The following is a 12,617-nucleotide window of genomic DNA, read 5'->3' as shown; positions in this document are numbered from 1 at the left end:
ATATCATTTGCTGTGATAAACATTTTAATAAAAATTTTACAATAATATTAGAAAAATTAGAGAACAAACAGGTACTATTTGAATTAGAAATAGGATATTTTGCTAAAAGGGGAAGATTAATGAACCTGGAAGAAACACACAATAAAATATGTCATAAAAAGCATAAGTTAACACATGCTCATGATTCTCGCACAGACGTATGTATACTTATAAATTATTATGCTAACTAACCAAATAAGAATAAGATAATTTTTATTGTATTTAATGAGAACAAATTGTTGTAAACTAACGCAAATTTTATAATAACTAATCAAATATTTTAAATGTATCTAAATGAATAATATTGTAATCATTAACCCTTTGACTTAGCTGATCTGGTCAACTAAATAATGAATGTTCTAGTCAAATAAATTAGTAAATTTTATACATAATTATTCAATTATGTAATTGTCACTGTAAAGATAAATTATTAACCTTTATGTATACAATAATTTTTAAGATTTTGTAGTTCTACAAAAAGTAGCCCTACAAAACCTTTTTTTAGTGGGGACGTGTAGCGAGCTGTGACTATGACTTATAATTAGTAAATCCCTCAGGTAGTTATAAATAAACATGTGATTGACACGATATCACTCAAAGAATAAGAAGAACTCCATATATATATATATTAGTTGAAGGAGGCCTACGAAGTACCATAAATCATTGCGCGTGACCTCCAAACGTATGTATTCATAGATATATCACTACTCATATGAATATTATTAGAATAGTAGCATTAAAAGCGTTGTGTTGTCACAGAGATGACAACGAGCAGATAGACAAGGGACATCCGGTGAGTGCAGCGCGTGGCCGCCCACGGTATGACCTTATATGGTAAAAGTAGTAGGGTTCTCAGCAGGGATACGATCCAAGTATAGCCATTATAAATACGTCGCTCGAATGGGCTTTGGCAGACGGACCAACACCAACGACGAGCTAGGAGCTAGGATATGACAGTCACATCTCGCTAGTCTCCATTCTTTAATATAGTCACTTTGGACTTATAAATTTATTGTTTTTTGTCATAATCAAATAAAAGTATTCAATTTATAAAAAAAAGAACAACTCTTCTTATTTATTTACAACACCATCAAACGGACGTAGTCGGTTTGTTACAACTGCACCAACATATTACTCTGTGTGCCCATAGGCGTCCCCAGACATTTTTCTAAGAGGGGGCAAAATTAATTTAAAAAATAAATGAAAATTTTTTTATACATTTTATTTATAGTAAATTATTATATTTCGTCATTATTAAAATTAAAACATACAAAAATATTATTATACATCATTCTTTTTCATTAAATATAAATTTCAATCTCCGTGGACATTCTCTACCAAATTGTGTCAGATATTTTCAATAAATTTTTCTTTATTTTAATTTACTTTTTCTCTATGAACACTCAACATGCATATTCCATTCAGTCTATCATCGCCCATCGTTGATCGTAACAATGTTTAACGCGCCTTAATGTACTAAAAGAACGTTCTGCTGTACAGCTTGTAGCCGGAAACGACAAAAATATTTTCAAAGCAACAGCTATATTTGGAAAAAACGTACAGTTACGATTTAACAAATCGATAAAATCAATATCTTGGCAGTCCTTATTTTGCCAAAAACTGTACCAACTTTCCACTTCAGCTTGGAAATTATCAATTTTATAGAAATCAGCATTTTTTTCAATGCTTTCAAAATAAATTTTTTTCTCCAATTTCTTAAAGATGTTGGGGTGAAGATATTGTAGTAAAAATGCATTATCATTTTTTTATCAAAACGTTCTTTTATAGATTGTAAAATTGAATCAATATATGGTATAAAAATTGAAACTCGGTAATAATCTTCACAACTCTCAGTTTCATGGTTCGCTCTTAGTGACTGTTTCTTTACCGTTCTTGGACGTATAATGACAATATCTAAATCAATGGCGATCGATTTCCCTTCGTTAAATAATGTTTGGAAAATGTTATCTGTGTCATTTCGATGATTATCGAACAATATTAGTAATTAATTAATATGCTCACTGACTTTATATAGATCTACTGAGACGCCTTGTAACATATTTGTCACAGGTTCTAAAATAGCACTGTATTTTGCCATAATAATCATAGAAATTAAGAATGATGAATTTGAGGCCGCAGAATATAAGTAATGAGCTCGTTGCCTTTTATTGGAATTCTAATGTACTTCATTATTTGATAATGATTTCAAACTTGTCATTATTGAAATAAAATGTTCTGAAAATACTCTTATGCTCTTATATTTAGACGACCAGCGTGTTTCACAAAATAGTGGTATGTTAGGGATAAGTTTTCTTCTAAGCGTACTTTCACGGAAAAATCTTATATTATCTTTTATAGCTCCAGTAGTATTACGAATAATCATTATTTTATTTAAATCACTTATAACTAAATTTAACCTGTGATTAGAACAATGAAAAAATAACGCTTTGTTATATTTATCACGAATTAATTTACTAACACCTAACACCGCCTTCTTGTCCAGCCATTGTAGCACAACCATCAAATCCTTGCCCATAAAGTTTGTTTAAATTTAAACCACAGTCAGTCATAAATGATATAATGTTTGTAGCTATAGATTGAGCATTTAATTTGTCTAACGGAGTAAAACCTAAAAATTATTCCTGAATTTTTGGTGGATTTGAGTGTTTGTCTAAAAATCGAATTTCTATTGACAATTGTTCTGTTCCAGAAATATCTGCAGTTTCGTCAGCAATAACAGAAAAAGCATTTGCAGCGCTAGTTAAATTAACTATATCATTTTTAATTAACTTTCCACATATAGAAATGATTTCATTTTGAATTCGAGGTGATGTATATTTGGCATTTCCCGCATTCTCCGATATATGTTTTTGTAATAATTCATCACCTGATTCAATCCAGAAAAGTAAAAGATCATTAAATATGCCTGAATTTGATGTTTTTCCCCGTAGAGAAAGATCATGAGTTGCACAAAACAAAATGCTTGAAATTATTGGTTTTAATTTTTGTCTATTATATTCTATTTGTTTTCGTAACCCTGAATTTGTCTGTTCAAGAATATTTAATTTGTTACAATTCATAATATTTAAAAAATCATTTGCTCGTGCTGTTGACTCAAGATGCCATTGTGAAGATAGATGTGTTCGACTACAAGCATGGAAATCTTTATATTTTGTGAATGGTTTTATTATAAACCCTCCTTGTATACCTCTGTGAACATTTAGCTTAAATAATACACAAACTCGATAAAAAACTCCTTTTAAGCCTCCAATGGCCGAATATGATAGCCATGTATTATTCTCTTCCAGTCACATGTGCCTAAATGGACGACCATTTTCCAATTTAAGATAATTTTTAAAATTATATGAAGTAGTTGGTACCCACGGATTACACAAAATATCGAACTTTAAAGCATCGTCAATTTTTTACATTTGCCAAGTAGTGTCCTATATCATTTTTATAACAAGCCACTTCCTTGTTTTCAACATTTTCAACTTGGTCAGTAAAACTACCACCTTTACTCAAGTTAGTAATAGCAACTGTACTTGTGGAATTAGTCTCTATAGTCATACTTTTTGTATTATCTAACGGTCCATTAAGACTATCGTCTAATTTAGGTTTCTTAAAAAAGTTCCGTATGTCCATAATTAATATTATAAAAAGATTTTACCTTGTCCGCTTGTCGACATTTGTATATTTTATTTTTGCGAGAACGTGATGATACTCGTTTCGATCAAAAGCTGCGTTGGAACTAATGGGACTATGGGAATACCCGCGCGCCGCGTATAATAATAATGGCAGGTATATTATCATGTAAGTGACACGATAATATACACAATGTAACAGCAAACAGCTAATAATTTATTGCAATGTGAGCACTCAAAAAATACATTAAGATAAAATAGTCCGATTATTATTAATGATAGTTTTCATAGATAGCCGTCAGCCGTGCGTTGACATAATATGTTATGGAAACTTAGTAGACCAATTTCTAGAAACTAATTTATCATTTGGAATTTTACCAATTTCTGTGGAAATAACATTATTCCAGAGGGGGCAAGTGCCCCGTCTTGCCCCCCCCCCTGGGGACGCCCATGTGTGTGCCTCTTCCAACGTAACGTGCCTGCCTCTTCACATTCTAGTGTGAACAATCTCATGCATCCCCCTCGCTATCTTAAGTATATACATATATGGCGGGACGTTAGTACATAGCATATGCTACCTGAAATAATTCAACCACTTTATCCAATAAGAATGTTGAAGTCCGATATTAAAGAGCCTGAACATCTTATTAAAATTATGACCAAAACTAATAATAATTTTAAAAAAATGTGATCAATTATTATTTCATATTTTTAATAAATATGAAATGTGGTTTTTTATTTATTTACATTTTAAAGATACTTATTACATAGGTACATGGTGACTGGTACGTCAACACGTCTACAGTATAATATATATATATATTAGGGTGATTCAAGTTTATAGAGGCTAAACATTTTTTTGGGAAATTCAAAATGAGTACCCCCCCCCCCCCATTTTTTTATGTGATAAGAAATAACAATTCTGCGAAAATTTGGACTTGATAACTCAACCCCTTCACGTGCCGCAATAGGGTTAAATTATGGCCTAAAGGGGTTTTTTCAGTTTTTTTTAATTATTTTAAAAACTAAAACTTTTGCAAAAAAAATTTTTTTATTATAAATTATAGAAAAATATACTGCCTACAAAATATGTTATTATACAAATTCTATTTAATCCATTATTTCATATGGAAAAAACTATATAAATGCCTATGCCTAAGTGTAATGAAATATTTTGTTTCTACGTAATACGTATTCCCAAATATATGTGTTTAAAAACCAAATTAAGATTGTGACTTTTAACCGTAGTTGAAATAAATTATTGTACGTTTGAATTTGATAGCAATGTATATTTTAAAAACATTAGGTATAATGTCACAATTTATTTTTAACTCCGAATTATCGCGATAACAATGATTTTATCTATTATTAATTTATCGTCAAACCAGAATGTAGGTTATTGTGTATAATGTAGTCACTAGTCAGCATATTACAGTCATTTGTGTAACATTAGCTTTGTGATATTCAATATTTATATTTTTGTATTTTACGTAATTGTTTTTAATATGTCTAAACGAAAAATTTATTTAATAGAATCAATTAAAAATCAAATTACGGGTAGCAAATTACCATCAATTAAAGACTGTCTAAGTGTACTCTTTTTTAATCTGATGTTAGTTAAATTAAATGTAAACGACGGTGCCGCTCTTGTTATTGACGAGTGTTCAATTTATTGGAGAAAAGCAAGAATTCCAACTCGTGATCGTTTGAATTGCATAAAGAAATTAAAAAAAATTTACGAAGATTGGCGTAGCTTAGAGAAAAATGCAAAAAGAACTGTAGATTTATACAAGCAAAGAGAAAAAAACTTTGTCGATTGTCTAAATGATTTGTTTGATATATCACATGCTAATGCGGTAAACATGATGAAAAATGAAGAGGACATTGTATTGTTAAATTTACAAAGACAAAAAGGTCGTCCAGATTGCATGGTTGGTAAAGATTTAATATTGTCCAAGGCAGAAGAGAAGACTGAATCTCGTTCAATAAAAATAAATACAAATCTTACTCCGACTATTGAACTTAAATCTGGTATGTAAAAAATATTTAAATAAATTATAAAATATTTAAAATTAATATAAATGTGTGTTTGATGATAGTTAATTACGATAATTTGTCTACGAGTTCGGACGAAAATGAAGAATTCGAAAATTTGGAAGAACACGAAGAAAGTCATGGAGGACCGTCTAAAACTAAAAGGTCAAGAAAAAATTTAATGACATCCCGAGTTACTGCAGCATTGGATAAATGCAAGGTAAGTGACCGGGACGCTATTCACATTATAACAGCTTTATTGGAAGCTCTATCTTTAAACATAAATGATTTCGTTCTTAGTCGATCATCTGTTAAAAGAGCTCTCGAAATGTTACGTAAAGAAAGCGCTACCTCTATTAAGCCCAAATTTTCTGATATTAATTTAGATTTTGTAGTTATACATTGGGATTCTAAAATGTTGACTGATATAACGGGTAAATCAAATATAGACCGGCTACCAGTTGTTGCCACAGCCCCTGGCATAGAGCAACTACTTGGAGTCCCAGGCCTCACATCATGTACGGGATCCGAGGTATCATCTGCAGTTTATGACATATTACTCGAATGGTCGTTGGAAGATAAAATTAAAGCTATGGTAGTTGACACCACTGCTTCTAATACAGGTCGATTGAATGGAGCATGTATTCTTTTGGAAAAAAAATTAGAAAGAAAACTTTTATTATTAGCCTGCCGTCATCATATGTATGAAGTTGTCTTAGCAGGTGTTTTTCTGAATCAAAGCTCTCTGTTATGTCCGGTCCAGATACACCTATTTTTAAAAAATTCCAAAAAAATTGGCCAAACATAGATAAGTCAAACTATTCCACTTTTGAAACTGATCAAGCGATTTATGACAAACTAAAAAATGTATCCACAGAAGTATTGTTATTCGCAGAAAAAAAAATCAGGGAAGAATTAAATAGAAATGATTATAAAGAGTTTTTAGAATTAATTATAATATTTCTAGGAGGAAAACCTCCAAATGGTACCAACTTCCGACAACCTGGCGCCTATCATCTGGCAAGGTGGATGGCGAAATCCATTTACTGCCTAAAAATATTTATGTTTAAACAAAAATATATATTAATACCTGGAAAAGAGTGTTCAATCAAAGAAATATATTGTTTTATTATTACATGTTACGCAGAACAATGGTTTAACTGCATGAATGCTATCGAGGCACCATTCAATGATATTATTTTTTTAAAAAAATTAGTGTCATATAAAAACATCAATAAAAAAATAGCAGAAGTAGCGATAAAGGAATTTATTAACCATTTATGGTATTTAAATGACGAATGTATATTATTTTCATTATTTGATGAACGATTTAAAATAGAAGAAAAAAGAAAAATGGTGGACATTTTAAAAGAAAATAATGATGATAATATAGAAACTCTAAAAAAATTTTCATTAAAGCCAGAAGAAATAACAGATATCTTAAATCGCGATTTACCAACAGACTTGTTTACACCACATACATTCAGTACATTGTCTCGGTTCAATATTTGTACTGATTTTTTACAACTAATAGATCCACTTGAATGGCCCAACAACGAAAGCTATTAAAAAGCACGAAGTATCCTAATTTCATTAAAGGTAGTTAATGACACAGCGGAGAGAAATGTCAAGTTGATGAAAGAGTTTAATCAAAAAGCGACAAAAAATGAAGAACAAAAGCAATACTTATTACAAATTTGTACCAATAAATATTAGTTTTAACTATGATATTAAATAATTAAAAAATATAATATAACATAATAAAACTTATTTTTCAGGTTGTTCAAGACTACAGAAAAATGTATCCATCATTTAACCGACAATGTCTATCAAATTTATAATAAAAATGTCCTTAATATTTTTGAATATATAATAGTAAAAAATATTTTTCAGTATCTTAAAATATTTTTTATATTCGATTTTTTTTTATATGAAATAATGGATTAAATAGAATTTATATATAATGACATATTTTGTAGACAGTATATTTCTCTATAATTAATAATTAAAAATTTTTTTTGTAAAAGTTTTAGTTTTTAAAATAACTAAAAAAATTTAAAAAAACCGAAAAAACCCCTTTGGGCCTTTATTTAACCCTATTGCGGCACGTGAAGGGGTTGAGTTATCAAGTCAAAATGTTTGCAGAATTATTTTTTCTTATCACTTAAAAAAATGGGAGGGTACCTACTCATTTTGAATTTTTTTAATAAGTTTTTTTGGACCACCTTAAATTATTATATATATGTATATGTAGTTTTTCCTTAATGCAGTTGATGATATTCAGATATACCTTCATTATTTTATATACTTTGTATAATTGTATCCCCTTTTCTATATAGGTATTAGGTATGTACGCTTGAATCGTATATCTGTGTATATCCGTAAATCGTCGGAATAAGAGTATGAAGTAAGTTAAGTATTTAGTACCTTGGTACTATGTAGAAAGGTAGGATCTTATAACTAAGAAATTGCTTTGATACGTGCAGCTGTCTCATGTTTAAACAATTATACCTAAAATTTGTCATGAAAAAGTATACATAGTAGTATTAAAATGAACCTATAATTATTGTTTATTCATACATGCGTAATACATGGGTGTCTATGATATTAATTAATATTTTATTTGCTTTAAATTTTATTTGGATTCCTTCTTGCCCGAAATTATAGATCCCTTTATGGGAAAAGGTTGTTGGTTAGTGATATTAGAGAGCCACTACATATTTTAATCGCTCAACATCAACGACAAATTAAAAATAAAAAATGAATTATTTTTTTTTTTAGAGATTTACTATTTAGCAACATATAAGGTTGAAACATATGAAAAAGTAAAGCAGTGATAAAATACATTTTGAACAATATTCTCTTATCCTACTTGTCCAGTGTCTATATAATATATTAATTATGAATTACAAACTAATAAATATATTATTGAATGCACGCGTAATTCATATATGTGTTATTACTTATTAGTTATTTGTAAATTGTAGGTTTCAAATTATTATAAGTAAGATAGGTAGAAAGGTATGACCTTATAAATAATAGATGAGTGATGTATGAACAATTTTGAATGTTTAGAAACACCCAAAAAATGTTATTTAAAAAATATACCTAGTGGTAGCAGTATAACGTAAAATAATATATTAAATTAATTGACCTACTAAAAAACTAATATTTAGATATTTTGATAATACTAGTTTGGGTTACAGTTATAAATTAGATATTATTTATACTGTATAGTATACATTTTTTATGAAGTATTTAATAATGCAATAAATACAAGCCACGTAGTTACACGCGCGAATATTAAAAATATTACGGTGGCAATGCGGCATAATATAAGTGTATGCGTTGTATATTTATTATTTACCCGATCCGTCACAGACGAAGGTCGAGAAAATAACAAATGTCGCTCCGGAATGAGCAAAATCGTCGACCGATCGCCGACTACGAGAAAAAAAAAATGGGCGTAGCTTAAACGTCGCGTGCTTGCGCATCGCGAAAACACTTAACAGCGCATTCTCTCGGCCGTTGTATAAGTTTCGCTTTAGGTGTAGCCAGTGGCGGTTTTGATGAAACATCAAGGGGGGGGCTATTTTCAATTTTTCGGGCCTCCCCTCTCATAATTACATACATCAAATAAAGAACACTTTTTGTTTATGGTCCTATAATAAATTACATATAACTTTTATTTTTTATTTCATAATTTAAATAGTTTAGTTTTATTGGAATACTTATAAAGTATCAGCCTCTGATTTATACTTACCTTTAACCGTATACATGTTATATAAAATATAGTAAAAAGTCTGTAGATTTGACTATAATCTAAAAAAATAAAATAAATATATAACTGAAGTAATAAATTTAAAGCAATTCAAGCATTTAGTACAATTTCAATTAAAAAAAAGGACATGCAAGTGTCTAGGGAGTTGTATAAAAAATTATATTATAAAGCAGTAAAGCACCGTGTAAAATATTTAGATAAACAGCTTAAAACAATTTAACATGTACTTCAAACAAGTCAATTAATCAGCTTATAAATGTTAATTAATTCCATTAAAAACAGTTAACATAGTAATAATAATAATTAAGCAAAAATTAAAATTAAATTATTTAAATTAAAGAAAATTAAATAACAAAATCAATGTTTCTTTTTTTGCTATTTGCTAAGCGTTCTATTATTTTATCTTCTGAAATATCAAGCTCTCGATGAATATGCAATAATGCTAAGCCACAAAGTCTATCTTGAGACATCTTTGTCCTTAACCAAGTCTTAAGCCTGAAGCATTTAAGCGTAAAAGTACATTTTAATATATACTTACTTATCTTGGAATTTAAAATCAATCATAAAATAATACCTCCTTAATGTAGAGAAACTGCGTTCAGCTGATGCCACGCTTATTGGTAAAGTAGCAATTAAAGTCAAAATTTGCTTAATATTAGGAAAAAGTACATATGGACAATTGACAATAGAGTCAATAGCATTATTAGGCACATTTATTTTTGATTCATTATTTACATCGCCTAAAACAAAGTTACAATTGGTTATTGTTAGTAGTTAATTGATAGCATAACATAAATATTCTAATGATTAATGATTAAGTTAGGTATCTACTTTCAAAAACCCATTTGGACTTCCATAACTCTAACTCAGCTCTAAGAACTTCTTTTTGTATGTTCAAGAATCCAAATTTTTCTAATATATCTTCAGTTAATGATTCTATTTTGGTTGGAGTAAAATCTTTTAAATAACATGGAACAATTCCCATTAAAGTCAAAAATATTTTATTTTTATTATTCTTAAACCGTTCTTTTATATCTTCAATGATATTATCAAGTAATGGAATGTACAAGGACCTCATATAATATTCTTCTGGTGAGTTACTAGGGGGATTTGGCCTTTGAGTTTGTCGTTTAGATATTCGTGGATGTTTTGTAACAACATCATGTTTTTTCATTAGTTCTGAAGCTTCCTTATAGATTTTATTAAAATACTGACTACAATTTGTGCGTTTATCGGTTAAGTTATCCAAAACCAGTTGAATACTATCTGTTGCACTAATAAAATCCCTTTCTTTCCCCTGAAGACATTTGCTAATAGGTAATGTAATACTCAGTATATTTGTTAGAGTAAACAGAGTTAAAATAAATTCACAATTCTCTAAAGCACTTATCAACATTTTGGCTTTGGTTGCAGATTCAGATTCTGACCATTCAGATACTGTACTTAATGCAACAAGTATGTCTGAAAATGAGGAAGTAAACAATAAAATACTGTCATGTCTATCAATCCAGCGCGTTTCACATACAGTTTTTAAAGAATGGTTTTTCAAAATACTTTTTAGTACGAAATTCCTTTTTGAAGAAGAATTTAAAAAAGCAACTACTTCTTTGATAATACCTACAGAATTCCTTACAAATTGTACTGTTGACGATTTGGATATACATAAATTTAATGCATGATTTGCACATGGACTATAGATTGCATTTTTTGCAAACTTTTGAATGTGCTGGACAGCACCACGAGCTTTTGATGTCATAACAGAACATCCATCAGTTGTGATTCCAATACAATCATGTAGCTCTAATGAAAATTTCTTTAACAAATCTATAACAATTTGGCCTAAATGTTCACCAGATAATTTTGGTTCAATATTTTCACTACTATCTAGTTTGCTATATGCTTCTTGATGACAATCAATGAATTCAATAAAATTCTCTTTAATTTTATCATTAACAACATAACGTAAAACCAAACTCATTTGTGATACATGCGACAGATCCGTAGTTTCATCAAACATTATGCTGTAAAATCTATTTTCTTTTATTTCTTTGATAATTTCTGATTGTATTTCTTCCTTAAAACAATCAATTAATTGATTTTGAACATTAGAATTAATATAAGTTGCTTTTGAGTGTGTTGTGAGTAAGTGTTGTTCTAATATTTTGTCACCTGATTTAACCCTGTATCTTAAAAGTTCTCTAAAGTTCCCTTCATTTTTCATTTTATGGTGATTGTCATTTGCAAATAGAGCTCCATCATCTCTATGTCCACGCAATGGAATATTTTGTTTCCCCAAAAACATTATAGATTGAATTATAGGTTTTAAACGTTCTCTATTTTCAGTAATTTTTTTCAAACGATCTGCATTAACCAAGTTTAAAATATTTTTTTCAGGATTAAGAATGGTTGATTTAAATTGATCAGCTCTTTGAAGTGCATATTTGTGGTACAAATTGTTTTGATGTACTTCAAGAAAACCATCTTTACCTAACAATTTTGAAAACTTTTTCAAGGGAGTAGTTACAAGTGTTTTTAAATTTTCCGTTTTGTGTTTTCCTCCTAGATTACTTTCTTTAAATAAAACACAAATTTTACAAAAAAGTCCTTCTTTTGAAATTGAATATGCTAACCAGGGATAATTTTTGAAGTGATTTTCTCTAAGAAAACGCTTGCCTTCTTTGCCATTTTTAACATGTACAGAATAAGGATATTCAAAATTAGAAGTTGGGACAGAACTATTTTGAATCACATTCAAGCGTAAATGGTCATCAATTTGAACATTTCCACAGCTAAATAGTCCTACATCCATATTAAAGGGACTTGAATCTTGATCAATTTCAGTCTATAATAATAAAATATAAATAAAAATAGTTTGTCTTACACTCTTACAATGTCATTGTTTTGTATGTATTTATTTGTTTTAACTAATAAGTAGGTAATCACATTTAAAATACATTTTTACAAATAAAATAAAATTGAATTGTTATCTTCAATCAAATGTATAAAATATTTATCTTATAGTTGTTGGTAACTGCTAAAAAAATACATTAACGAATAATATTTAAGTAAGTAGTAGACACTTACAGTTTTAGCAATTTTAGAAGGAACAGTTTCTGTGT

The 12,617-nt window shown here is 29.1% G+C and overlaps 2 protein-coding genes across 2 annotated transcripts; both read right to left on the bottom strand.

The window, feature by feature from the left end:
• Nucleotides 1-2,675: 2,675 nt before the first annotated feature.
• On the bottom strand, nucleotides 2,676-3,684 carry LOC111042082 (52 kDa repressor of the inhibitor of the protein kinase-like). Its single transcript, XM_022326570.1, has 2 exons — nucleotides 3,469-3,684; nucleotides 2,676-3,086 (listed from the first exon to the last, which is right to left on the bottom strand). Exons 1-2 carry the CDS (start codon nucleotides 3,682-3,684, stop codon nucleotides 2,676-2,678), a joined length of 627 nt encoding a protein of 208 aa, XP_022182262.1.
• A 6,158-nt stretch (nucleotides 3,685-9,842) lies between these two features.
• On the bottom strand, nucleotides 9,843-12,307 carry LOC111042081 (52 kDa repressor of the inhibitor of the protein kinase-like). Its single transcript, XM_022326569.1, has 4 exons — nucleotides 12,172-12,307; nucleotides 10,330-12,069; nucleotides 10,073-10,238; nucleotides 9,843-9,993 (listed from the first exon to the last, which is right to left on the bottom strand). Exons 1-4 carry the CDS (start codon nucleotides 12,305-12,307, stop codon nucleotides 9,843-9,845), a joined length of 2,193 nt encoding a protein of 730 aa, XP_022182261.1.
• Nucleotides 12,308-12,617: the final 310 nt, after the last annotated feature.

Source organism: Myzus persicae, unplaced genomic scaffold, assembly GCF_001856785.1.
Source record: "Myzus persicae strain clone G006 unplaced genomic scaffold, MPER_G0061.0, whole genome shotgun sequence".
NCBI classification, from domain to species: domain Eukaryota; kingdom Metazoa; phylum Arthropoda; class Insecta; order Hemiptera; family Aphididae; genus Myzus; species Myzus persicae.
Note: the sequence above shows the minus strand (reverse complement) of the source record. Positions and strands in the feature narration are given on the sequence as shown.